Here is a 26,359-nt window from a genome sequence, read left to right on the forward strand (position 1 = left end):
AATTTCTCCAAGGCAAAAAGCCTGAGGCCTGAGATGTGCCATTGTTCAGCTTACGGGGCACTAACGAGCTGTGAATGTGGGTCAATCAGTGGATGGAGGTGGCAGAAATTGCAGGCTGATTCTTCCAACCGGAAAACAAAGGCAGGGCTCTTGAGTGTGATGGGAACATGAGTTTCCCCTGGAAAGATCCATCACTTAATGTAATTCTTAGGTGAGGAGGAGATGCTTTGAGCTCTTGATGGCTCAGACTTTCTGCTTTGGCTAAAGTCATTGTTCCTCCAAAAGGCCATTTGCTTTCTTTGCTCTGAGCCTTGATTCAAGCTGTCCCTGGCTAAGAGGGGCCACCTGCTACTCTGCTTAAGCCATCCGTCTTCCAGCGCTCTACAATGCGTGCACCCCAGGTGGTATCCAGGAAGGTTTTGGTGGTCATGCATATACGTATTTTTGTTTAAAGGCTACATCATTTATCCTGATGCACTTTGGAAGGGGTAAGGGGAAGGAACATCTAGACAACTCGTTGAGTGACTTTAAGGATTGCTTAGGGTAATGTCAAGTCATAAAAGTGACTTGACTGTAATCAACTTTAAAAATTATACAATATTGGAGAAGTCATGATAAGTGCATGATGAAGTTGGCAGAGTTCTTTCTGTTTTGTTACCTGCTCAAGTCTGAATTCTCAGGCTATCTGAGTCCACAAAGACCCCCAGCCCCAGTCCCTCAGCTACCCAGCTGTCGTCTGGGGCTAGCAAACCCACTTGAGATGCTGCCCTGTTTTCTGGAGCGGAGAGTAGTCAGCCCTGGTGCTTCCCACCATGGACCCCAGGCAGCACTCGGAGCAGGATCCCATCCATCTGGGTGCCCAAGATGCTGGCTGTCTGGCTGTTGGGTGGGGAGGGGGTGTCGCCTCTTAAGTCGGGAAAAGTGGGAGGGGACATCTAGGCAGCTCTTCCTCTGTCTCAGGCTTAGGGGCAAAGCCAAGCAAAATGGCAAAAATTTTTGACCGCAGGAGAAGAAAACGGCCTTCTGTGTCTTCAATTGCCAGGATTGAGAAGATCAAAGCAAAGCAAAGTAAAGTTGCTGTTTTGCAGCGAGGCAGCAGGAGGCCTGCTTTCCCGGTGGTTAGCGTGAGCTGTTTGCCCAGGGAGGATGCTGCCACAGGGCCTAGCGCTCCAGGAGAGCTTGGGACATGACCTGCCTCCCCCCACCCCCACCTTGAAACAGGGATGTTACACTGAGCCCTCTGCCATTAGCACCACCAACTCCCCCGCCCCCCGCCCCAAGCCAATAGGAGAAGGGGTCTTCGGATCTGAGGTGTTAGAGTTATCTTTTTGTCTGATGCATCTGAAGAGTTTAGAATCAGAACAGTGCTCTGAGGTGAAATTCTGAACTCTGAAGTCCCAGAAAGAATCCCTCCCTGTTTGCAAAGTGAAAACACATCTGACAGGCCCTGGCTCCCTGGAAATCCATGGATTACTTACTTAAACCGTATTTTCTTCCTTTCAGTTTTGAGATTTTTTTTTTTTCTCCAGAAAACGAGTTCCTCAAAGGGCCAGTGGCTAAAGACAAAAGTTGTTTCATTTTTTACTGATCATAAAATAAATAAGATATCCTTCAAAAAGTTGTTCTTTTTCAATTGGACTGGATTTGCTCTTCCTTTCAGCTGAACAAGTTGGAAGGAACAGTGTCATTGCCTGGCTACCAACCTCTGAGAGGACCGGGTTTTATATGGCAATTCATATACAGGGTGTCATCTGTGGGTTAACCTTCCTAATTGGGGGACACACTGTCTGAATTACTGACAAGACTGAATTACGGTGCTTCTAAGAAAGATTCCAGTTTAGTGCTTTCAAGTTCCTGAAACCGTTAGAACTGGTCTCCTCAAGGACCTCCCAGCGCAGACCCCCCTGGGAATCTCCTTGAAGCAGAGGAAAGAAGAGGTTGTCAGCTTACATCCTAGGCAGTCTTGAAAACATGTTTTATCTCCAGTCTCTTACACGTTTCCTTCTCAGATTTTATTTGCACCAAATGATTTGTTCAGATGAATCATTGTGTAAGAATAGGGGAGGGCAGTCAGTAAACACTCAGTAAGGTGATGTTGATTTCCTCAGCAGACATTTCAGGCTGGTCCCTTTTTGGAATGACCACAATGTGGTCCAGGGTGGGAATGGCTGATGGATTTGGGTTTCATCTTTATTTAGATGATCTCAGTAAGACAGAAAATGAAGAGGAGAAAAATTGGTGGTAGCCTTGGATGAAGCATCCTTCCGGTAAGCCGGGACTGTTAACAGTTGCCTGGAGCATGGCCCTTCAGGACTCTGAGAAGGGGGGCCCATTAGGTTCCAGGGTTCCCTAAAACAGGTCCATTCCCTAAGACATGCCTGTCACTTGAGGCAACAAGGTTGTGGCAAGGAGGCAGGCAGATGGCTCATGCCGTCTGCCCCATAAGGACATGAGAGGTCGTATGTTTGTGTCTTTGGGGACAGTGAAGGAGCAGGGTCCCCTCCATCTACCACGGCAGCAGGTGAGCTGGCCATAGATGATATGTGACAAGACTCGTGGCGTGTGTGCAGCTGAGGAAGATGGGAGATTGCAGATTCCATGGCTAACAAGGGAGATTGATGGTGAGGGGAGACGGAAATCCACAGGCGTCTAATGTGAAATGTCAATACTAATACATAATTTAAATCTAGTTAGGGAGTGAGATACACCTGTTTTGACAGCTTTCCCTTCTGTTGGTAGAATGTGCCAGAAGGGAGGAAACCCCACACGTAAAATAACCCGGTGCCCATCAGGTCAGCAAGACACCCAGCATGTCTCAGGCCAGGCCGGGCTTATAGTGAGGTCTGCGGGCAATGGGGCAAGAAGGCGTATCTTCCAGATTCCTTTTTGTGGACATGCTTTGCGGTGCTCCAGGATGACAGCTACACCTTCTTTGAGACTGACAGCAAGGAAGAGGAGCCTCAAGAAGGAAGCGAGGCAGAAATAACAGATCGTCAGCCAAAGCCCAGAACAGCTTTCCAGGTAAGTTTTCTTTGCCCTGGACTCGAGCTAATGCAGGTGAAGTAGACACGTTCTGTGGCCTGAGCGGCCCTCACCACGGATGCTCTTGCTTTAGAAGCTGCTGTGTGTGCCCATGGCATGTCTGGACCTGCACATGGTGGAGCAGACTATGCAGAACAACGACCTGAGTTTAGCCTGAGTTCATTTGGATCCCTCTGGGAGATGTCCCATTATGAAAAGAACAATGGGTGCCTCAGAGGCCCATGGCTCTGGATGCTGGATGCTTGTTTACGTGTGGGGAGGGAGTGACTCTGAGGATCTCTGCTTCCCTGTGGGGGCTCCCTGCTGATTACTGGGGAAAAGCAGCATGAACGAGTCCACTATTGGTGGACTCATGGGGAAGCCAGTCAACTAGTCCTGTATAAAATCGCTGAACTAGTCCTCTTGGTATAAATTAGTCCCATTGTCATGGGCACGTGCAAAGCCGAGTGGAGAACAGGGGCGCTCATTTGGAGATGTCAACCAATATTTTGGGGGTATTTCAGGAAAAGGGATAAGTTATTTAAAGACATGTCTTAATTTTCTTTACCACATGTGCCTCTGTTACATCCTATTGTTTAGAGTTTTTCCTGAAGTGTGCATTTTAGTTGAAAGTTACTTGCAAAAATATTGAAGGAAGAGCAAAGAATTCCACATATTACTTACTCTTTGCCCTTGTCTTAAGGAATCCATTTTTCAATTTTTTTTTTTTTTTTTTGGTAAAACCAGAACTACTTAAAGCAGACACAAGAAAGGCTGTCACCCACTTTATCCTTTATACCAAGCAGCACTGACTTTTCTGGGAACAAGGAAGGAGATCATCCAGCCAAATTCCGTTTGGGTTTGACTTTGATGTACTGATGTCTAGATGCAACTTTAAACATCTTTTAAATTCACAAACCACTCCTAAGAGCCTTTCCTCTTCTAAGAGGAAATTAGTTGGAACAAATATGACATTGATTTTCCATCTCCCTTGATTAGTCTCATTTGGTCTGATTTTTATTATTTAAGGCTTACCGACAACGAGAATATACAGTTAGCGATGGTTCTAATTAGATTTTGTGACCTTTAAAGAAGAAAAGGAGGGTCTGGGCCTGGAACTGCTGGAGAACACAGCTGGGTTTATGACTGTCTCCCTGCAGCTCGCCTACAAAGCCTGGACCAACGATGCCGCATGTGCTGTCCGGATGAGGATGGAGGATGAAGGAGGGATGGGAAACCCCCAGTGGGATGAAGAGGGGCTCCGGCGGCGCCACAGTGGAGGTACTACTGTTGACAGCAAAGCAGGGTTTGTGTGGTAACTTGGATCAACAGATGGTCGACTAGGAAACACTGGCGCCAAACAGTTCTGGCTGGGGACTGGGTCCATTGACAGCAAGTGGAGTGTGGAGGGAAGATGAGGTCATGGGTGCATATAGGAGCCTACGGGGGCTTTTACACATGCTGATGAGGGAGGAAGTGCCTTATGGAGACGTCCACACCTCGTGGACAATGAGATATTTGCTAACAGGCCAACTGATTATTCTGAGATATGGGGGCGTGGTGCTGGTGGAGAATCTGCATTTTTCCAAGTGTGTTTTCCATAATGACTTGAGATTTGGAACGCATCAAGAGACCCAGGGAGAGAGAAATATGTGGTCTGTCGGGTGTCCAATCTTTCCTAAGTGAGGCATTCACTGGCAGTAAGCCCTGGACCCTGACAAGTAGTGGTCAGCAGCCAATACAAACTCGAAAGGCCTTCCTCTCTAGGTGGACCTGCTCTGCTGAGCGTCTGCAAATGAAGACCAGCTGATTCGACATCAGGGCCTGTAGAGTCCCAGTGACCCCAGTGTGATGCATGTTTCTCTGTAATTTCCACCCTCCCATCATCATGCCCACCTTAGACACACAGACACCCGATGGGGATGTAACAAACATTTACCAAAAAGCATCAGTCGAAAACAGACAGGAATTTCCAGTCTATTTTGGGTCTTTTTCGGTGACTCAGGAGGTGAGAGACTGGCAACTCTTGAGACTGAAGCTGAGGCCAGAGCAGAGAATTCAGATGAACCTGGTAGGCACGGTTGTCCTGCTGTATTCAAAACAGAAAAAAAAGAAAACTATAGGAGGGGGAACCGTGTCATGGATCAGGGCTGACGTCAGATAACCTCACTCAGAGATGAAACGCCAGTTAAAGAGAGTGATGGAGTGCTTAAACGCCTTGCTCAAGGCCCCTCAGCTGGATCGGAGCTGGGACCACCTCAGCACAAAGCCAGCTCCTCCACCTCCCATCAAGGGATGTTCTCGTCCTCCAGCTCATCCCGTGGGCAGGACAGCCTTTCCAGAGTCCTCCCTATTCCTTGCTTCTAACAGCTGTTCCTTCCGCGCAAGTCTAGGTGGCCTGTGATCAGATTCCCTCCCACCCACCTCCCCTTCACTTCCCTGGCCCTCGGTTTCTCTGTCTGTGAAAGGAAGACAGTAAGAGACCATGAACAAGAGGGACTGCAGGACTGACGGGCTGAGCCATAAGATCACATCAGTTTTGGGTGCACAGGAAGTGCCTAACCCATGCTAGCTATTCAGAATGCGGGGTGAAGACCCTGATGCTGGGAAAGTTCGAGGGCAGGAGGAGATGGGGATGACAGGGGATGAGATGGCTGGGCTGCATCACTGAATCAATGGACATCAGTCTGAGCAAACGCTGAGAGACAGGGAGGGACAGGGAAGCCTAGTGTGCTGCAGTCCAAGGGGTCGCAAAGAGTTGGACATGACTTACTAACTGAACATTCGGAATGCAAACGATAATAGCATGGTCCTCTCCTCCGAGGGCGCTCAGAGACAGACACTCTCAGGCCCGCCCCGATGCTCGTCTGCTTAACCCGGGTCCCCAACTTTGGACGAGAATCCATGACGTCTAGGGAAATTCTCCCCACAGGGCAGTTCCCTCAAGACTTAGCTGATGGACTGGATGGAGTTCATGGCCTTGTCGCTCCGAGGCAAGTTGGAGAAAAGAAAGAGCAATGGTCTCGGTGGGGTTTCATGGGCAATGTGTGTGGTTCGTGCTCTCTCTCCACAGGAGGCCTGGCCTGGAGGCTCATCACGGTGGCCTGGTTGTGCGAGGTCCTTTTTACTTTCCCAGAGTGCTCAGCCACAAAGTTTTCCATTGAACACACACTCCCCAGACGCATTAAAAAAAATGTGATTTGGGGGGAAAAAAAAGCAAAAAAACTTCGATTGCTCACAATTTCTCTATTGAGTAGTCTTTTCAAGCAGGTAATCAAGTTCAAAGAACCACTTGCTTTTCTTCCTAGCCTATGGAGAGCAACACCTTCTGACCCAAGAACAGCAATTTGGGTGGCCACATTGAGCAAGAAAAATGTGCTTGTTTCTGACTCGATTTACAGATAATTCTTGCCTTTTAAGTTACAGATCATTAGCTGGAAACATCCTAAAGGGAACTGAGCCCATGGCTCAAGATCACATGTAGCCATGTTCTGCCATCTCACCCGGACATCTAGGTGCTGTGGATGCAGCCCTGGCTGGCCCACCATCCCAGAAGGAACACCTCATCTTCCCTTCCCCCATCTGCCTCTTTGCACCCTCACTGTGGTCCCAGGAGTTGTGGCTTCTCCCCCACCCTAGGCTCTCGCCCATCTGCTCCACTTTCTCCATGGGTTCTGTTCCCAGTCCCTTCCCCTCCACTCCCTTCAGCAACCCAGCAGGCTGGGGTCCTCTGGAGGCTGCAGAAATCACTCCCCTCCCCCATGTTTCTTCACCACCAGACATCTTGAAAGGGCAGAGGGGCAGCATGAGCCTTGTGCTTCCTCTCCGTCTCCTGTGTTTTTACAGGACCCTCTAGCTCCTGCAGCTGCCACTCTGTGGGCCCCTCCCCCACTGTCCCCTCCCTGTCCCTTCTTGCCCTTCCTTAGCACGTGTCCTGAGCTCCAGTCCTGGGGTCCTACCTGCTTAGGAGCCATCTCTGACCTTGTTAAACTCAAGTTCATTACTTCCTTTCTCCACGGGTTGGTGCCCCTCCATGCCGGCTCCCAGCATAGCCTTTGTTGCTGAAAGCCCTACTCGAAATCTCTTGCAAAACCTTCACACCATCCAGCCTCTAGTGAAGCTGCCCAGGAGGAGAGGCCAGCGTCGTTCTTTCTCTTACTCATCGTGTCCAGCAGTGGATGTAGCGCTCAGGGCTCTGGTTTGCAAATGTCTCTCTGGATTCCACCCACAGCCTCTACTCTGTGTCCACTGTCCCGCTCTGACCATCACTGCTTCTAGCCTGCCCTACCAGCCCATGCTGCCCGCCACCAGCTCATCATCATGCACCCTCCACAACAACCTCAACTCCCCCCAGCCTGCCCTGTCACCTCCTTCATCCTTCCAGGGCTTTCCTGTCCCCTGCAGAATGAAATCCAGACTCTCAGCCTGGCTTACGAGGCCCCTCGTGACCTGATGACTCTAGTTCCCGGGCTCTGTTTTCTGAATTGCAAAGTATCTGATGCTTACCTGAAATGTCCATTCTCCCTGCCTCTCTGCCTGGAGGGTTTGCCTCTTGTCCTTCAAGAGCCAGAAGCCTGCCGGCTCCCTGTCCTCCTCTGGACTTCTTCAACTCCTTAGAAGTGGCTCTCACCCAGACCCCTGGCCCCAGACCCATGCCCCCGGCGACGTGAGCCCCGTGACAACAGGGGTCTGCCATGTCCATCTCTGTGCTCCTGTGGCCCAACTCAAGGTCTAGAACATAACGGCCTTCCAGGGCCTGCTTGTTCAACCAAGCAATGCAGCCTTCATGAAGGATGCAGGAATAAATCTCAGACCATCCCCAGTGATTGCAAATTCCAGATGAGAGGAGTCTGGAATCCAAATTCATGAGGCTTTTAAAAAATTTTAGAATGTCCTTTGAAGCAAAAGCCCATTCAATTAGTCATCAAAAGTTTTTTTTAAATGATGTCTTTAGGGTCTACAGAGGTCACAGAGATGGTAAGGCACAGTAGCTAGGGGTCAGCCGGGAGGGAGGAAAGGTTGAGCAAGACCCCACCACTGGCAGGATGTCCCTCAAAGACAGTGGCTGGCAAGTCCAAGACCTGCCACGCCCCCCTCCCACCTGCCATCACCACAAACCATCCTATTCATTCCCGTCATTCAGAGACTCAAACAGACCAGCAGCTCCAGCAGAAAGTTCCCTTTAGGATGTTTCCAGCTAATGATCTGTAACTTAAAAGGCAAGAATTATCTGTAAATCGAGTCAGAAACAAGCACATTTTTCTTGCTCAATGTGGCCACCCAAATTGCTGTTCTTGGGTCAGAAGGTGTTGCTCTCCATAGGCTAGGAAGAAAAGCAAGTGGTTCTTTGAACTTGATTACCTGCTTGAAAAGACTACTCAATAGAGAAATTGTGAGCAATCGAAGTTTTTTTTGCTTTTTTTTCCCCCCAAATCACATTTTTTTTAAATGCATCTGGGGAGTGTGTGTTCAATGGAAAACTTTGTGGCTGAGCACTCTGGGAAAGTAGAAAATTGCTCCCAGTATAGAGTTTGGGGAAATGCAGTTATTTTTTACCTACTGGCTTTTCTCAAGGCCCAGACACACCTGCCCATCCAGGGCCGTGGGGCTAGACTCACAGCAAGGTAACTCCCTCCCTCTAGGCTGCCCCTGGAAGACCAGCTAGAGCAGTCGGACAGGTCCTACCGGAGCCCACCTCGCCTGGTGACGCTAACCTTCGCCCTGCCCAGGCTGCCGAGGCCAGGTCTGAGGGTCTGCGCTATCTTGTGATTGTTCTCAACCACACGCTCTCGGCCTCCGTCTTCTGCATGGCTCTCCCCATCCTGTCTTTCCTGTGGGCCATGCTTTCTGTCCCCAGGCCCTCCAAACGATTCTGGATGGCAGCAATCTATTACACAGAGGTAGGTGCCAAGGGGGCACCCTGGCAGACCCAGCCCCTGCCGATGGATGGACACCCCACCTGCTGCCATTGTCACCCCATATGTCTTGGTTTTTTTTTTTGTTTTTTTTTAATTTGAGTGTATTTATTTGGCTGCTCTGAGTTTTAGTTGCACATGTGGGATCTAGTTCCCTGACCAGGGATCGAACCCAGGCTGCCTGCCTTGGGAGCACAGAGTCTTAGCCACTGGATAACCAGGGAAGTCCCCATCTCACACACTTTTGATGCAGCCTTGGGGGCAACACATCGAGTGCTGGTATCAAGTGAGTGAGGGGGCTGGGGGAACCCAGAGAACAGGTGGAACCCCTAATGTTCCGCTCCGGCACTCACACCACCCCCCCAAGAGCACCGTAGCTTTCGAGAGTTGGATGCGGCTATGAACAGTGCTCCCAGGCACCATACATGTACTAGGCACACAGTAAGCACGTGTGGATTTATCCCATCGAGCTCCGTCAATGCATGTTTATATTATTTTAATTTTTTGACATCTTGGACATAATTTACCTCCAGCCTCGCTCTCTGCTGCACTTTCTGACTCAGATGCAACATTTGTAAACTTGAAGACAGCCTGTCTGTGAAATTAATTAGTGCAAAAGTTAAGTACCTGTCATTAGATTGTTTCTCCCATCACATCATTTTTATCAGCCTAGGAGGGGTGTGAATTATGGCTCCCTTGCCTCCTAGAGTCCTGGACAGGGAGGGAGGAGAGCCTCCTGGCTCTGGGTTCCCCCTACAGAGTCACTGAAAACACCCCAAGGGGAGGCAGCCACCAGCCTCGGTTCTGTCTGCTAGGTCCCCTTAAGCTCTGCCACCCTAACATTTCTGAGCTAGGAAGAAAGCTTTTGGTTTAAAAAAAAAAAACAATAAACACTCTTATAAAGAATGTTTTAATCCCCTGGAAGGAATACGCTTTTAAAAGTCCATGGTACATTTTGTGTATATAAGAAGATCCTCCTAATTACAAATGAAGCTGATCTCTTTGGATTTACTGCTTGTAACTGAGTCCAATAAAATTTAATCTCCCTAAAAGTCTTCTGACAATTCTGACTTTCAGTTAATACCATCTTGCACTTGAAAGGCTTAGTCTGGATAATCTACACGTTCCACTGTGGTCTCTGGGTTGGGTGTTTGTAAGGCAAGCCAGGCCTCGTCTCTGATTGTAGAGAGAGGGGCCGCCAGGCAGAGGGTGACAGGCCTGAGGTCACTGACCATCCCCCCATCTGCCTCCACACTTCTGGGCGTCTGCTCTCTAGCAGGAAAGAACCACACTCTTTAACGTGCACGTGCCCTTTTCCTAATCCACCCGGGTAGGGCGGTCTCCCCCGTGATGCCCCTTTACTGCCCCAGATTTACCTTTCCCTCCTAGGAATCTGATATGGTCCTCAGGGTGCAACCCAGTCACTCCTGTCCCGGCTCTCGGAAGCACCAGCTCTTATCTGCAGGGCAGAGCCTCTGATGGCATTTCAACACAGGGTACTTGACAGAAAGATAGTCAATGGATACCAGCGTCTAATCCTGACCCCACAATGAACTGTCCAGGGGTTTCATCAGCCTAGAATTGGCTGTGGATGCTACATGGGTGCCCTTACCCACAGGACTGATTCCACCGCCCTCTTCAGATGGACTGACAAAAAAATGTGTTCTTACTTAAGGAACTATCGAGGGCCAAACTAGAAAGTGCCTAAAAGATGCTCTAGACCGGCTCTTTAATTTTACAGATGAGGAAACCAAGAGGACATTGGATCCCAGATAGCATATTGGACCCCCTTTTCTACCCTGAACGTGGAGGTGGAGGTCCTTCATCCATGGTTCTGCCACTGGCTGCCAGCAATCCTGGGACAGAAGAACAGCGGCCAATCCCTGTCCATCCCCTGAGGACAGAAGGTGCCTCTCCACTTCCTCCCGTTTCCAAACAGAAAGAAACATCACCACTCAACCCCTGAGGAGGCTCTTGGAAGCCCATGACTGTTTTCCTGGCCGAAAAGACTGACTTTTAGAAGTCTGTGAAACAGAAACATTGGAGAGATTCTGCATGCAAAGCGACTTTTGAGCACTTGCAGACAATCTCTTAAAATCCTCTGCTACTGGCCTGTGAGAAGAGGCAGGCTGGGAGAGCCATCTTAATCTGCCTGCATGCCTATGTGCTAAGTCGCTTGTCGTGTTCGACTCTTTGCAACACCATGGACTGCAGTTCATCAGGCTCCTCTGTCCACGGGATTCTCCAGGCAAGAATACTGGAGGGGGTTATCATGGCCTTCTCTAGGGGATCTTCCTGACCCAGGGATCGATCCCGCATCTCCTGCACTGCAGGCGAATTCTTTACTTCTGAGCCACCAGGAAGCTCCTTAATCTGCCTACCATGCATCAGATTGGTTTAATAGTCAACAAATGCCAGGAGAAATTAGAAAGGGAGTAATAACTCAAAGAAATTTAAAAAAAGCTGACCAGGCTTCAGCAGGGGCACATGGGGCCACCTTATGTATTCATGGCAGTTTCTGCTTTTAAAATTTCCTTTTAATCTCAAGCCTCTGCTGATGACTAGCCAGTTCCTTACATTTGTGAAGCCTGGAAGCTTTCCTGGGTATTCACTGGTTTTATGGTGTTTGTGTGAATGGTGTGTGTTTTCAGGTCAGTCACAATGACCTCTCTCTCCTTCCCTTCTTTAGGCCACTGTTGTGGTCAAATACTTTTCACAGTTTGGACTTTTTCCATGGACCACAAAGTGCTACACTGGCATCAACAGGGAAAAGCCGTTTTCTCTGCCCAACATCCTCAGGGTGGAGAAGCGAGATGGCTTTATGTTGGGCGACCTTGTGCAGCTGCTGGCCCTGTTCTTCCATCGCTCTACCATGCAGGTGCGTCCACCTCCTTCTCCAAGGGGCTGTAAACTTTGGCTCCACTCCCCACGAGTCCTCACTTGCTAATCACCACCATGAGATCAGCAGGGTACCCATTCCCCTCTCCAGAACAGGAAAGGGAGCCCCCTGACCCGGACATCTCAACTGCAGAGACTGATGATTAAATTTTGGGTGCCCAGCTCAGCCTCCGGACATACTGCTGCTCTGTTCCCCATTGGAGGGTGTTTTCTTTTCCATGATGTTTAAATCATTTGATTTGAGATTTTCCTGTTCCCAGTAAACCTCCCCCAACAGGAGCTGACTCTGCACCCTGGCTGCACCCTCAGGCCCTTCTCTCCTTACCCCCCACCCCCTGGACCCTCAGAGCCCCTTGCCCCTTCCCATTCTCTCCCCATCTGGCCCCACACTGCAGAGACTTCTCCCTGACACCTTCCTGGTCTTCCTTAGAAACCTCCTTCTGTACCCTTCCCATCCCCCTGGCTTCCAGCTGGTTTGGGTGTGTGAGTGTGTGTGTGTGTGTAGTGGTGGTGGTGCAAACTCCTCATGCCCATCTTGTCCTCCAGGGTTTGGGGCTGTGGGACCAGCTGCCATGGGACCAGGCTCATTGCAAGGGGGAGAGAAAGAGCAGGAGGCAGAGAAGAAATGCCAGTGGAGAGGCTCCAGGCGGTGAGCACCTCCAGAGATGGGCCGACCTGGATCCCTCCTCCCAGGAGCTGCCATTGTCCCCGCCAGCCCCACGCTGGGCCTTCTGGAGGCATTGGTGGGCCATGGGACACAGAGGTAGGCTGCATCCCACTTGCCCTGGGCCCCAAGCCCTCCAAGGTCTGGCCCAAGGAGGAATCCTCATTGGTCTCAACACAGAGACCAGTGCAGAGCCTGGGAAAGTGTAGGCCACTGGGATCCCCAAATCTGGGCCAGGAAAGGGTCTGGGGTTAGTTCTTCCTCACCCAGTGCCCGGGCCACCCTGCCAGCTTCCTTACCCCACTAGGCTTTCCTTTCTGCAGCCTGGGGTCCAGACCAGGTCCCCCAGGATCAGGGAGGCAACAGTGTGAGCCCATGCCCTGGATTCAAAGGCTGGTGGCAACCGCATGGCGCCTGGTCCCTTCCCTCCCAGCCCTTGCGTGGTGGGGAGCAGGGTGGTCCCAGCCAAAACAGCTTCCAGAGGAAAAGCTGAAGGGAAAGGCCTGTGTCTCTGTGTCTTGCCAGGGGGTCCCCAAGACCCAGGATCCAGGAAGAAATGGAGCCTCCTTAGGAAGCAGTCACTCAGACAAAAGCAACTCAACAGAAGCTTGTTGGAGACACTGGAGGAAACCCGGAAGCTGGATGTTAGGAGGTGAGAAGGGGAGCTCTTCTGGGAGCTGGGGGCCAGCTGAGTCCTAGGAGCTCCTGTTATTCCCCCCGTCCCCACAATGAAAGCTTCCCTGCAGGCAGATCTGCCATGAAGACCTCATGGTTATTGTGGAGCCTGGTGCCTCTGAGTGAGGATCGGGGCCTGCATCTTCCTGGGCCACGGGAAAAACACCACGTGCGAGTCAGATCCCAGACTTGCATCTGGGAACGCTGCAGCATACTTTCCCACTTGCTGGTCTGTCTGTAGGACTACAACGAAGCTGTTACCATCCTTGCTTTGTGTCCAGGCATTTCTCAGTTCACACTTTGGTCTCTCCGTCTACCTGTCCCGTTATCCATCCATTTACCCATCTTTCCACCTTTCTTCCTTCCATTGATCTATTGTCTCTGGATGCAAACACTCTTCCTTCCTCTTTTCCGTTCATTCAACCATCTCTCCATTTGCCCATCCGTTGACCCACCCACCTGCCTCCCGCTTACCCATTCATCCCTCCATCCATCCACCTATCCATCCATCCACCCACTCATCCATCCATCCATTTACTCATCTATCCATCCACACATCCACCCACTCTGCATCCATCCACCCTCTCACCCAGAGTCACCTCGCTGCCCTCCTTTTGCTCATCTGTAGGACTCCCTGTACATCACAGGTAATCACACATGGACACTGTACTCTCTCTCATTCTCAGAACTGTTTCACACTGACTCCAACATTTTACCCCCACAGACACCCCATGGCATAGCTGGGCCGCAGCTTATCATCCCCACTTGGCTGATGAGGAGCCTGAAACTCAGCAGTAGAGCCTTTGCCTCATGTCACAGAGGGAGGACTTGGTGGAGAGAGGGTCCACCACCCCAAGCCCTTCTCCAGGCTGCATCTGTCTGGCCTCTGGGCAATATCCTTGAGAGCCTATGATTGGGTTAGTGATGAGGTTGGACCTCAAGCGACCAGCCTTCATGGAATTGGAGGAATTGGAGATGAAGAGAGTACAGGTGTTGGGAAAATGAACCTGTGCATGGTCCCCAGCCTCCACATCTCCCAGCCACAACCTCCTTCCAGAACTTTCCGGCCAGTCCTGAGTGTGGTCAACCAGGAGGGCACGCTTCAGCGTCACCCTGTCTCCTGCAGGTCCCTCTGGAACTATCACTCCATCTGCCGGTTCTTCTCCAACCTCCACCAGCCCCCAGCCAGCCCTGTGCGCGACGTGTACACCCTGGCTTTCCTGGTGGAGGTGCTCAACTTGGTTATCGTCCTCTTTGGCTACTGGGCTTTTGGGGGTGAGCCTGCGAGTCCCAGGCCCATACTGCAGATTTCCAGACTGCCCGGCTGAGCACTTGGCTTTCCTGGGAGCCTCTGCCCAGACCCCTGGGTTCTTGGGGCTGCAGTGTCCCTCCACAGTTGTGGGGGGTGGAGTGGGGTGGGTGACCGTTAGTTCCTTAATAACTGGGCAGATGACTGGCTTTCTTAATAGCAGAGGTGGTCTGTCTCCCTCTCCCCAACTCTCTCCTCTCCCTCCGTCTATTTAGAATGGCAACTCTACCAACACCATTACTGAAATCTCTTGTCTTCCGTGGCTTGTCCAGCTTATTGTTGTTTTATTGCTTCTCTGAAAAGCTTGTACTAATTAAGGTGAAAGCTGGATACTAATGGGGCAGGGGCTTCAATGGGAACACAGGGCCTCCCCCGTGTCGATGGCTCCCTTCTCTGGTCCAGAGCCTCTGTCCTCATTCCCCATCCCCAGAATTCATCAAGGACCAGATGCAGGGTGGCCCTGGGCCTGGGGCTCCAGGCCTAGGATTCAAGCAGCAGAGACCTGAAACCTCTCATGGACCCCAGGGCCCAGCTCTAAACTTTTCTCTCGAATAGACATTCACAGCAGCCTTGCTGGGGCTCATTTCTCCCCATTCTGCCAAGAAGCACATAAGGAGCTTGCGGAGGCCCCCTCTGATTAGATTGTCTCTGTTGGCCTGACGAGAGGATTTAAGGATTATCTTAATGATAAATCAGCAGCAGCCAGGGGTGTGGTTCTGACAGGGCAACTGCGGCCGGCTCTTCCATCCAGAGGCGACGAAGGGGGAATAGAAACTCACCTTTTCCAGGAAAAGTACAGGGAGCCCAAGTGTCCCCAGGGGCCACCTGCAAATCAAATCATTTGAGGAAAAACAGTTTTTGCTTTTTCTTCCTTTCTCCCCCAACTAAAAATTATTCTTGAAATAATAGTCCCAAATCTCTTGGGTTTGATGAGTCCAGAGCACAGTGTGGGTCCCTGAGGGTCCAAGACCTCTGAGGAGAGAGGCCCATGCACAGCCAGGATAACCTGCTTTTCTGGGCATTTGCAGGCAGTTTACCCTCAACCACGTGGCTCAGACCAGGTACCTAGTGAAGTGCGTCTACTTTGGCCTGTCCGCCTACCAGATCAGGCATGGCTACCCAAACTGGATCCTCGGCAACTGCCCGACCAAAAACTTCAGCCTCATCAACCTCATCTTGTTCAAAGGATGAGTGAGACATTTCAGATACACCCGGCGGGGGTCCACGGGGGACTCTTAGGACCCACCCAGGACAAATTCTGGGCCCACATCTGGGAAGACCGGGTCTCTCCAATCTGGCCACGTGCCGACAGAGGTGTCCCAGGACCTGCATGCAGCCTGAACCAGGGCAAGAGGGAACCGGCTGTGTTTGTGCACCTGTGTTTATCTCTCTTGTTCACCCACATAAGCTAGATACTTAGCGTAAGGCTGGGTAATGTGTAAGATTATTTGCTGAAAGGATGAAGAATACATGGGGGTGCTGGGATGGAGTGGGATGAGATGGGAAGACACAGGAAAGGATGGATGAGATGGGGATGGCACTGAACAGATGGATGGGGTAGGGGAAAGGATAGGGATTAGATAGCATCACACAGACAGGTGGGATGGATGGAAGGGCAGGACAGCTAGACGGACCAGCACCCTCCAGCTTCCCCGGTCTTCCCTGCTCCCGGGTTCCACATAGTACCTTTCCTCTTAGAGCTAAGGGCTGTCATAGACTGGATGTGGACTAACACTTCCCTCAGCCCAGCTGGACATGCCTGGAGGACCTGTATGCCAACATCTGCGTCATGAAATGCTACCAGGAGTCTGAGAAGGTGGGCATGCTGCAAGTTTCCTGCTCTTAACCTTATCTTCCTGGAGCAATGAGGGTCCTGCCATGAACAGCAGGCAAGGTGCTCACCTCACAGCATGGCCCTGGCCCAGCTCCACTTGGGACTCGGGAGTTTGTAGTTAAATCCTCAATAAAATGGCAGACCTTGTGCTAAGCTCTGCTACCATCACCTCATGAGTGCTCCACTCCCTGATGGAACAGGTACCATTTTATTCCCATTTCACAGAGAGGCAGGCCGTTCAGCGTGCCTTTTTGCTCAAGGTGACATAGCTGGGAAAATGTGGGGTTTGCACTTGGGTCCAACTCTCTCTGAGCCCAGCCCTGTGGACCACTGGGCATTCCCTGAATTGACCACCTTCCCTCAATTTTCAGGGGAGTTATTCACCAACCTGCCTCCCTTGAGTCCACATCTGCCTGGCCTGACCTGCCACCCTCCACTCCTGTAGAAACACCCCCAGCCTCCTGGGCGGCTGCAGAAGAGGGCCGTGAAGTATGGGCTTGGAGGCATCACCACATTTGCTTTGGTCTTCCTCATGTGGTTCCCCCTGGTTTTCATGTCCCTGGTGAAGACGGTGGGTGGCGTGACCAACCAGCCCCTGCAAGTGTTGGTCAAGATCACCATCAATGGTTACGAGGTGTCTGGAGGGGAGGGCAGGGAGATGGTGCCTGTGCTTGGATGGAGGAAGGGAATGGGCTGGCACCTGCTTCCTTGTTCTCCAAGCTGTGGTCCTGGGCGTGGGTTCAGAACTCAGACCCCAGCTTCTGACCTTCGTCCTGGTTCTTTTCCCCCTTGTGTACCCTTCCCATCTTCTCCTCCTGCTGGTTTCACAAGAGAAGAGATCTGAATCTCTTCCCCAAGTCTGACCTCTTGGCACCTTTGCTCATTGCACCTCATGTGCTTAGTTCTGACGCCCATTACCCCAGGGAGGACAGAGGTTCTTTGAGCACAACTCGGCGGTTTTGCCCCCATTTGCATCACTAGCACGGCCAGCTTTCTGAAGCCCGCCTACTTCAGCCTCCTCTTCTCTGCCAGACCCTGTTCTCCACGAGCGCTCAGCAGCACAACCTGGTCCCTTTCTCGGATGCAGACGACGACCGGCTGACCCAGCAATATGCTCTCTATCCCATGAGTGTCTCGCGAGTCCAGAGGAGCCCCCAGCCCCCAGGCCCCACCCGTCATTTCCTTCTCTCACATCCCAACCAGATATTGACACTTCATGATGCTCCAGCTATTAAAATGCAATGGACCTGGTAGGGGAAAGAGGAGGCAAGTCAACTCAACAAGCACGCAGAGATGAACCCAAATGATGGATGACCCTAGAGGTGCACTGCCTCCCGATACACGCTCCCCTTCTTCCTTTGCCCCCAGTCTGCCATACAGTTTTTAGCAGACTACAGACCCCAGGACATTGTTCTTGCCAAGATCAAAAGTCATGCCAGTCTGCTGTGGGACGTCAGCCCCACCGACCGATCAGCCATGGTCCAGGAGCTTGCCAGCACCACCGCCATCTGCATCACCACCTCCTAGGCTGTTCAGAGGTAACCTGGCACCACGTAAACCCAGACCCCCGTCTTATTTCTCCTCCCCAGCTGTTTGTGGGATCTTACAGATAAACCTTAGGAAAGTAATAGTCATGATGACTGACCTTGAATGAGGACCACACGAATGTCAGGCACAATGTCCATCCTTCTTTCCTGTCTCTCTGACTCTGCTCTTCTCTCTTTCAAAAAAAACCACCCCAATTTCTACTTTAAGTTTACTCATCTCTGGCCAGTCTTTCACTATGGTTAACGTTTAAGGGTTAATTTGTTTCTGTTTTTAATTTTATACAAGTACAATTGAGAAACACTGAGAAAAGTGGATGCATATATATATATATATACATGACCGTATATGATAAGCACAAAGTTTGATGAATTGTTACACGGTGAATACACATGTGTAATCAGCACCCAGATCAAGAAACAGAACCTCGCCACCCCTTAGGAAGCCTGTCTTGTGCTTCCCTCAGTTGTACCCTCTTTCAAGGGAAGCCACCACCCTGACTTCTAACAATACAGATTAGGTTTGCTTGGCTTAAAAAAATCAGTCACTGTATTTTGCTTTAATTTTGTGATACAGAATACCAGAATAAAACAAAAACTATTTGTTTTATTTTTAATTATATGGTTGGAAAGACATGTTTTTACTTTTTTGACATTGTGTTTCTTTTTCCTTTTAGCAAGTTAGCATTTCTTTATTTTATTTGTTTTGGCTGCACGGTATGCACGTGGAACCTTAGTTTCTCAACCAGAGAGGAAAGCAGTGCCCCTGCATTGAGAGCACAGAGTCTTAACCACTGGACCACCAGAACCCAAGAACATGGTTTTAAAATGGACTTTCTAAGGGACAAACAATATGTTACTTGTCCCCCAAATATTTTGATGTGTTAATAGACTGTTTGTTTATTATCGCTTAGCTTTATGGTCTCTTTTGTGTTTTGTTGTAGGGTTTTTGAGGAAGGAATTGGGAACTTTTGGGGGTATAACAACATATAACAAGGCTGAACAACAATGTATATTCATGGCCACTGCTTCACTGAGGCAAAAATTGCACACAGTAAATTCACAGATAAGAGTACAATTTGATGGGTTTTGAGTAATGCAGATGCCATGTCACCACCATCCCAGTCAGAAGACAGCATCTCTACTGGCCCAGAAAGTTCCGTCATGGTTCTTTTAGTCCATGCACCCTGCAAACCCTACTCTGAGGCTGAGTAATGCCTCATTGTGTGCATATATACAACAATCTAACTACTTATTTTTCTATTAGCAGACATTTGGGTTGTATCCACTTTTATAGACATACGTTCTCTTTTCTCCTGAGTGAACACTCAGGGGAGGGCAGTTGTTTTATGATGGGATGGCTATATGCTTAACCTTTAAAAAACTTAGGAACAGTTTCGAAAAGTGTAGACTGTGTTATACTCCCACCAGCAATGCAAGTGAGTCCTCATTACTCCACATCCTTACCAACCCCAGAGAGCATCAAGCTTTTGAAACTGACCATTCTGACAAATGTAAGTGATATCTCATTGTGCTTTCAACTTGCGTTTCCCTGATTGCTAACGATATTGAGTAATTTTACATGTTCTTATTGTCCATTTGCATATCTTCTTTGTGTTTACTCAGCCTTGTTCTTTTTGTCTGTTTGATTTTTGAATTGTAGGGAATTCTTTAAATATTCTGGATATAATCCCTTTGTCAGATGTACGTATTTCAAATATTTTCTCTCAGTCTGTGATTTGCATTTTTGTATTCTCAGTGTGGAGTTTTGATGAACAGAGGTTTTCAGTTTTGAAGTCCAGTTTGTCAATATTTCCTTTTGTGGTTGTGTTTTCGTGAGTCCTCTCTAAGAAATCTTTGCTGGTCTCAAGTTCGTGAAGATATTCTTATGCTATGTATTATGCCGGGAACCTTATAGTTCTAGTTTTTGTGTCTAGGTCTCCTGTCTAGCTCAAACTAATTTTAATGTGTGATGTGAAGTAAAGGACAAGGGTTTTTTTGTTTTTTTCTGTACTTTTTCCTAGTTTTTGCAGCCCATTTGCTGAAAAGATGTTTCTTTCTCATTGAAGGTGCCATTGCCTTGATACCTTTGTAAAAATCAATTGACTGAATATGGATAGATCTATCTCTGGATTTTCATTATGATCCATTGATCTATTTCTCTGGGATACCTTCTTGATCACTGTAGCTTTTGACACACTTTGAAATCAGGATGTGTGAGTTCTCCCACTGGGCTGTTTATTTTGAAAACTGGCTATTTTAGCTACTCTGTATTTCTGTTTAAATCTTGGAAACAACTTGTCAGTTCTGGAAAAAAAAAAAGTCTTGTTGATATTTAGGTTGGAATTGTGTTGAAACTATCAACATTCATAGTTCAACCTGGAGAGAATTTGCTTTGTAACAATATTTAGTCCAAGCCAGGAACATGGTTTATTTGTTCATTTAGTTCTTTAATTTCTCTTCACATTACTTTCTGCTTTCTATTCATTTATTTTGGGCAATGATTTTTTGGGAACATTTAATTTCATATAGCCAGTTAACAAACAATCTTGTGGTAGTTTCAGGTGAACAGTGAAGGGATTCAGCCATGCACAGACATGCACCCATTCTCCCCCAAGCTCCCCTCCCACCCAGGCTGCCACATAACGTCAAGCAGAGTTCCATGTGCTAGGCAGCAGGTCCTTGTCGGTTACACATTTTAAATATAGCAGTGAACTTACTTGTAAAAACAGAAAGAGACTCACAGACTTAGAGAACAAACTTATGGTTGCCGGGGGGGTGGGGGGTGGGGGCGGGGAAAGGATGAGGGAAAAGGATAGTTAGGAAGTTTGGGATAAACACATACATTCTACTTTCTAAGATATAGGTCTTGTACACATTTAGTTATCTTTAAATATTTCATGTTTTTTATACTATTATCAATGAAATTGTTTAGAAATTCATTTCCAACTATTTGCTGCTAGAATTGATTTTACATATTGACTTTGTATCCTATGATCTTAGTAAAGGTATTTATGAGTCCCAGTAATTATTTTCACATAAAAATTCTTCACATAAATAACCATCAACTCTTTGAGACCCTATGACCTATACAGTCCATGGAATTCTCCAGGCCAGAATACTGGAGTGGTAGCCTTTCCCTCTCCACGGGATCTTCCCAACCTGGAGATGGAACCCAGGTCTCCCACATTGCAGGCGGATTCTTTACCAGCTGAGCTGCAAGGGAAGCCCTTACATAAATAATCATGGCATCTGTAAGTTTAGGGAGTCTCGTTCTTTCTTTCCTATCTATGCAACTTTTTCTTTTCCTTGCTCTATTATACTAGCCAGGAATTTTAGTACAGTGGACAAGGTGATGGCACCCTACTCCAGCACTCTTGCCTGGAAAATCCCATGGACGGAGGAGCCTGGTGGGCTGCAGTCCATGGGGTCGAGAAGAGTCAGACACGACTGAGCGACTTCACTTTCACTTTTCACTTTCATGCATTGGAGAGGGAAATGGCAACCCACTCCAGCGTTCCTGCCTGGAGAATCCCAGGGATGGTGGGAGCCGTCTATGCCATCTATGGGGTTGCACAGAGTTGGATATGACGGAAGTGACTTAGCAGCTTAGCAGCTTCTCACATTGAAAAGGTGCTCTTCTCATTCAAGTTTGCTGGCAGTTTTGGTCACAAATGGGCACTGAGTTCTGTCAGATCTTTTGAAATGATCATATTATTTTACCCGCTTATTTTGTCAATATGGTCAGTTATATTGGCTGATTTTTAAATGTTATACCATCTTTGCGTTCCTTGGGAAAACTCTACTTAATTACGAGGTATTATCATTTTATGTATTACTCGATTTCATTTGTTAGTGTTATATTAGGGATTTTTGCATCTATTTCATGAGGAATATTGGTCTGTACTTTTTTTTTTTTCACAATACTTCTGTCAGGTTTTGGTTTCAGGATTATGCTGACTTCCTAAGATGATTTGAGAAACCTTTTCTTCTCAGTTTTTAGAAAGAGTTTGTGTAAGAGTTGTATTATTTCTTCTTCGTGTGTGTAATAATACCTCCTCCCTGCAGAAAAGCACTCTGGGCCTGGAAATTCTTTTCATGGAAACAATAACCAACTCAGTTGTATTAATAGATATTGGACCATTCAGAGCATCTGTTTCAAGCTGTATCAGTTTTGATATGTTTCTTTTTCAAGGAATTTGTTCACTTTATGTATGTAGCTGAGTTTATTGGCATAGAGTCTCATAAAATTTCCTTTTTTGTTTTTTGGTATCTGTAGGATCTGTAACAATATCTTCTCTTTTATTTCTGATCCTGGTTATCTGCGAGTTTTCCTCTTTTCTCTCACTCAGCTCTGCTAGGGATTTTAAAAGATTTATTGAGGTATAATGGACATAATAAAATGAACAAATTTAAAGTATATGATTGGATGAGTACTGACATTCATGTACATCTGTGAAATGAAAAGCACAATCAAGGGTGGGAGGAACTGGGAGACACATATACACTATTGATACTATGTATAGAATAGATAACTAATGAGAACCTACTGTATAGTACAGAGAACTCTGCGTAATGAAATGTGGTGATCTGAATGGGAAGGAAGTCCAAAAGGGGAAGGATATATGTTTATGTAAAGCTGATTCATTTTGCTGTACAGTAGAAACTAGCACAATATTGTAAAGCAACTATTCTCCAATAAAAATCCATTTAAAAGACCCTCACAATCAAGATAATGAGCACTTCCATTGCCCACAAAAGTCTACTCATGACTCAGCTCAACTCCTCTCTCCCTCCATTCCCATCTCCAGGCAACCATTGATTTGCTCTCTGTAACTAGGGATTAGTTTGCATTTTCTAGGAGTTTCTATGTTTTCATACACGAGCTTTAAGAGTTCCTCCTGCATTTTGGAGAACAATCTTTCATCAAATATGCCTTTTGCATATATTTTCTCTTGGTCTGTGGCTTGACTTTTTATTCTCTTGATGGTGTCTTTCACAGAGCAGAAATTTTTTAATTTTAATAACATACAGCCTGTCAGTTCTTTCTTTTCATGGATTGTGCTTTTGGTGAGCTTCGCACATGCTCTGAATTTCCCCTGACTCCTTAAGTGGGCCAGGATGGCTATTGTGGACTGGGGTTGGGTATTTCTTGTCCCCCAGGTCAGCTGCTGCTAAGTCACTTCAGTCGTGTCCGACTCTGTGCGACCCCAAAGATGGCAGCCCACCAGGCTCCCCCGTCCCTGGGATTCTCCAGGCAAGAACACTGGAGTGGGTTGCCATTTCCTTCTCCAATGCACGAAAGTGAAAAGTCAAAGTGAAGTCGCTCAGTCAAGTCCAACCCTCAGGGACCCCATGGACTGCAGCCTACCAGGCTTCTCCATCCATGGGATTTTCCAGGCAAGAGTACTGGAGTGGGGTGCCTTTGCCTTCTCCCCCGCCCAAGTCAGTTAGGCTCTGGTAAAAGCCCACCAGGTTAAGCTCTGGTTAACTAGTTTCTTCGGAGGTTGTTGTTAGTTACTAGGTCCAGTCCTACTCTTCTGTGACCCCATGGACTGTAGCTATCTAGGCTCCTCTGTCCATGGGATCTCCCAGTCAAGAATACTGGAGTGGGTTGCCATTTCCTCCTCCAGGGGATCTCCCAATCCAGGGATCAAACCCACGTCTCCTGCATTGGCAGATGGATTCTTTATGATCTGAGCCACCTGGGAAGCCCCAGCAAACTGCCCCCTCTGTTACAAGCAGCATGCTCTTTCATATTTCAGAACAATTCCTTTTCCCTTATTCCTGCCAAGAGCACAAGGTGGGGTTTTCTCCATTTGCTGTGAGGACCTGGTCTACCTCCAGGAGGTAAAAGCCACATAAGTGTGGGTCCCCTTGGCATTTCTATCCTTGAGACTTGTCCCCACTGAGCCTTCCATAGTTCGTCATTTACAGCCCAGCTTTCCTTACCTTATCACTGATTCCCACCAGGTTTGTGCTTGTGGATTTCAACTCCAGTAAGCTGTGATTCTCTGTATTTGCCTCTTGGTCTTTGCAGTTTTGAGGGGCCATAGTTTGCCCTGTGACCTCACCTCTCTGACAGGTCAAAGACAACTTATTGGTTTTTCAGTATGCTCATCTTTGTACTTGTTTAAGTACAAAGAGCAGCCATTTCCAGCTTCTCACATGCCAGACTGGAAACTGGAAGTCCACATTGTTTTTCAAATGTTGGTTCCCTATGTTCATTGCTGGCATATACAGATGTGGTCAAAGTTTGCATGCCGGTCTTGCAACATTGCTAAATTCATTTATGACTACTAGGAGGGTTATTTGAAGATGACTTTGGATTTTATATGTAGACAATCATGTCATGTGCAAATGCAGTTTTATTTCATTTATTTCATTCTTTCTAATCTCTATGCCTTTAATTTCTTTTCCTTCCTGATTTTTATGTTTTTGCCTTGTTTTTTGTTTTTGGCTTTCAGGATCTTCGTTCCCCAACCATGGCCTGAACTTGGGCCCTTGGCAGTGAAAGAGTGAAGTCCTAACCACTGGACCACCAGGGAATTTCCTTTTTCTTGTCTTATTAAAGTAGCTGGAACTTTTAGTTCTATGGTAACAGCGGTGAGTTGGACATTCTTGCTTTGCTCTCAGTCTTAAGAAGAAAGCATTCCTTCCCATGAATTATGTTAGCTAAAGATTTTTGAAACATTTATTAAAGGTTTAACATCTCTTCTATTCCTAGTTTGCTGAGAGTTTTTATTGTGAGTGGATACTGAATTTTGTTAAAGGTGAGATGATCCTACACCTACGCCTGGTGAGATGATCCTTTGCTTCTCTTCTATGGTCTGCAGACAGAAATTACATTGATTTATTTCCCAATGTTAAACCAGTCTTAGTTCCAGGATAAACTCCCACTTCACTATGAGTATGAGTATTATACATATGTGTATATATCGTTGGATGCAACTGGGAAGTATTCTGTCTAGGAATTGTGCGTTTGTGCTTATGAGGGATACTGTGCTATAGTTCTCCATTCCTATGTTAATCTCAGAGTAATGCTGGTTTCTTAAAATGAGCCTGGAAGTGTACTCTCCGGTTTTCTGGAATTTTGCATAGAATTTGTGTTCTTTCTTCCTTAAATATTTTGTAGAAGTCACTAGCACAGCCATTTTGGCCTGGAGTTGTCTTTGCAAGTTTTATCTCAGTTGAATTTATTGACAAATCGTTATATTCACTTAATATCCTTTTCTTGCCTATAGGCTCTTTAATGATGTCTCTAATTCAGCTGTGGTAATTTATATCTTCTTTCTATTCCCCCCTGATAAATCTGACCAGGAGTTTATAAATTTTATTGACATTTTTAATGAGTTTTTTGCTTTTATTGATTTTACTATATTGTTTTTCAGTTTTCTCTTATACTTTGGGCTTATTTTACCTTCATTTATTTATTTTTTATTTTTATGGTGGAACTTTAGGTCTTTTGAGTTTTTCCCTACTTTCCCGATATAAGCATTTAATGCTTGAGATTTCCCTTAAAGCATTAACTGCATCCCATACGTTTTAAGTCATGTTTAATTTTGATTCAATTCAAATATTTTGTTATTTTTATTTAGATTTCTTATTTAACCCATGGGTTATTTAAAAGTATATACTTTAGTTTCAAAATCTGTAATTTTTCAGATATTCCAATACTGATTTCTAGTATAATTCCGTTGTGGTGAGAGAATATTATTTGTGGAATTTTTAGTCTTTTTAAATTTATTGAGTTATTTTAGGGTCCATAATATGACCTATCTTAATGAATGTTTCATATGTCCTTGGTAAGAATTGTGTTCTGCCATTGTTCTTGATAATATTGTTAATTCTCTATCTTTACTGATTTTCCATTTACCTATTTTTATCAATTATTGAGAGAAGGCCATCAAAAACTGTAATTAACTCTGGATTTGTCTGTTTCTCCTTTGAAATCTGTCAGTTTTTGCTTCATATATTTTGAATTTCTATTACTTGGTGAATAAATACTTAGTACGATTAGGTCGTTTTGATGAACTGTCCCCTTTATTGTTATGAAATGATTCTCTTAATTTTTTTAAAAAAGCTTTCAATTCTGTGTTGTTAAAACAGTGAATGTGTTAGTTGCTCAGTTGTGTCCAACACTTTGCAATCCCATGGCCTCCTCTGTCCACGGGATTCTCCAGGCAAGCATACTGGAGTGGGTTGCCATGCCCTCCTTCAGGGGATCTTTTCAACCCAGGAACTGAACCCAGGTCTCCTGCATTGCAGGCAGAGTCTTTACCATCTGAGCCACCAGGGAAGTCCAAGGAGTATAGCCAATTAACGGACTTTACACATACACATAGCTAGTTAACACTGTTGTGATAGTCTCAGGTGAACAGCAAAGGGATTCAGCCATACATATACATGTTTCCATTTTCCCCCCAGTCTCCCCTCCTATCCAGGCTGCCCCATAACTTTGAGCAGAGTTGCCTGTGCTATACAATAGGTCCTTGTTGG

At 47.2% G+C, this 26,359-nt stretch overlaps 1 protein-coding gene across 1 annotated transcript in view; it reads left to right on the forward strand.

Moving 5' to 3' along the window:
• The window catches only part of LOC132657540 (piezo-type mechanosensitive ion channel component 2-like), a 57,739-nt gene that overhangs the window by 16,688 nt on the left and 14,692 nt on the right, over positions 1-26,359 (forward strand). The window contains 14 exon segments of the mRNA XM_060396843.1: positions 2,914-3,021; positions 4,182-4,302; positions 7,406-7,458; positions 8,751-8,921; positions 11,626-11,814; positions 12,381-12,483; positions 12,528-12,597; positions 14,300-14,467; positions 15,511-15,667; positions 16,153-16,225; positions 16,228-16,298; positions 16,762-16,950; positions 17,349-17,447; positions 17,685-17,826. Of these exon segments, the coding sequence (XP_060252826.1) occupies positions 2,914-3,021; positions 4,182-4,302; positions 7,406-7,458; positions 8,751-8,921; positions 11,626-11,814; positions 12,381-12,483; positions 12,528-12,597; positions 14,300-14,467; positions 15,511-15,667; positions 16,153-16,225; positions 16,228-16,298; positions 16,762-16,950; positions 17,349-17,447; positions 17,685-17,826 (1,714 nt within the window).

This window comes from Ovis aries, chromosome 13 (genome assembly GCF_016772045.2).
Source record: "Ovis aries strain OAR_USU_Benz2616 breed Rambouillet chromosome 13, ARS-UI_Ramb_v3.0, whole genome shotgun sequence".
NCBI lineage: Eukaryota > Metazoa > Chordata > Mammalia > Artiodactyla > Bovidae > Ovis > Ovis aries.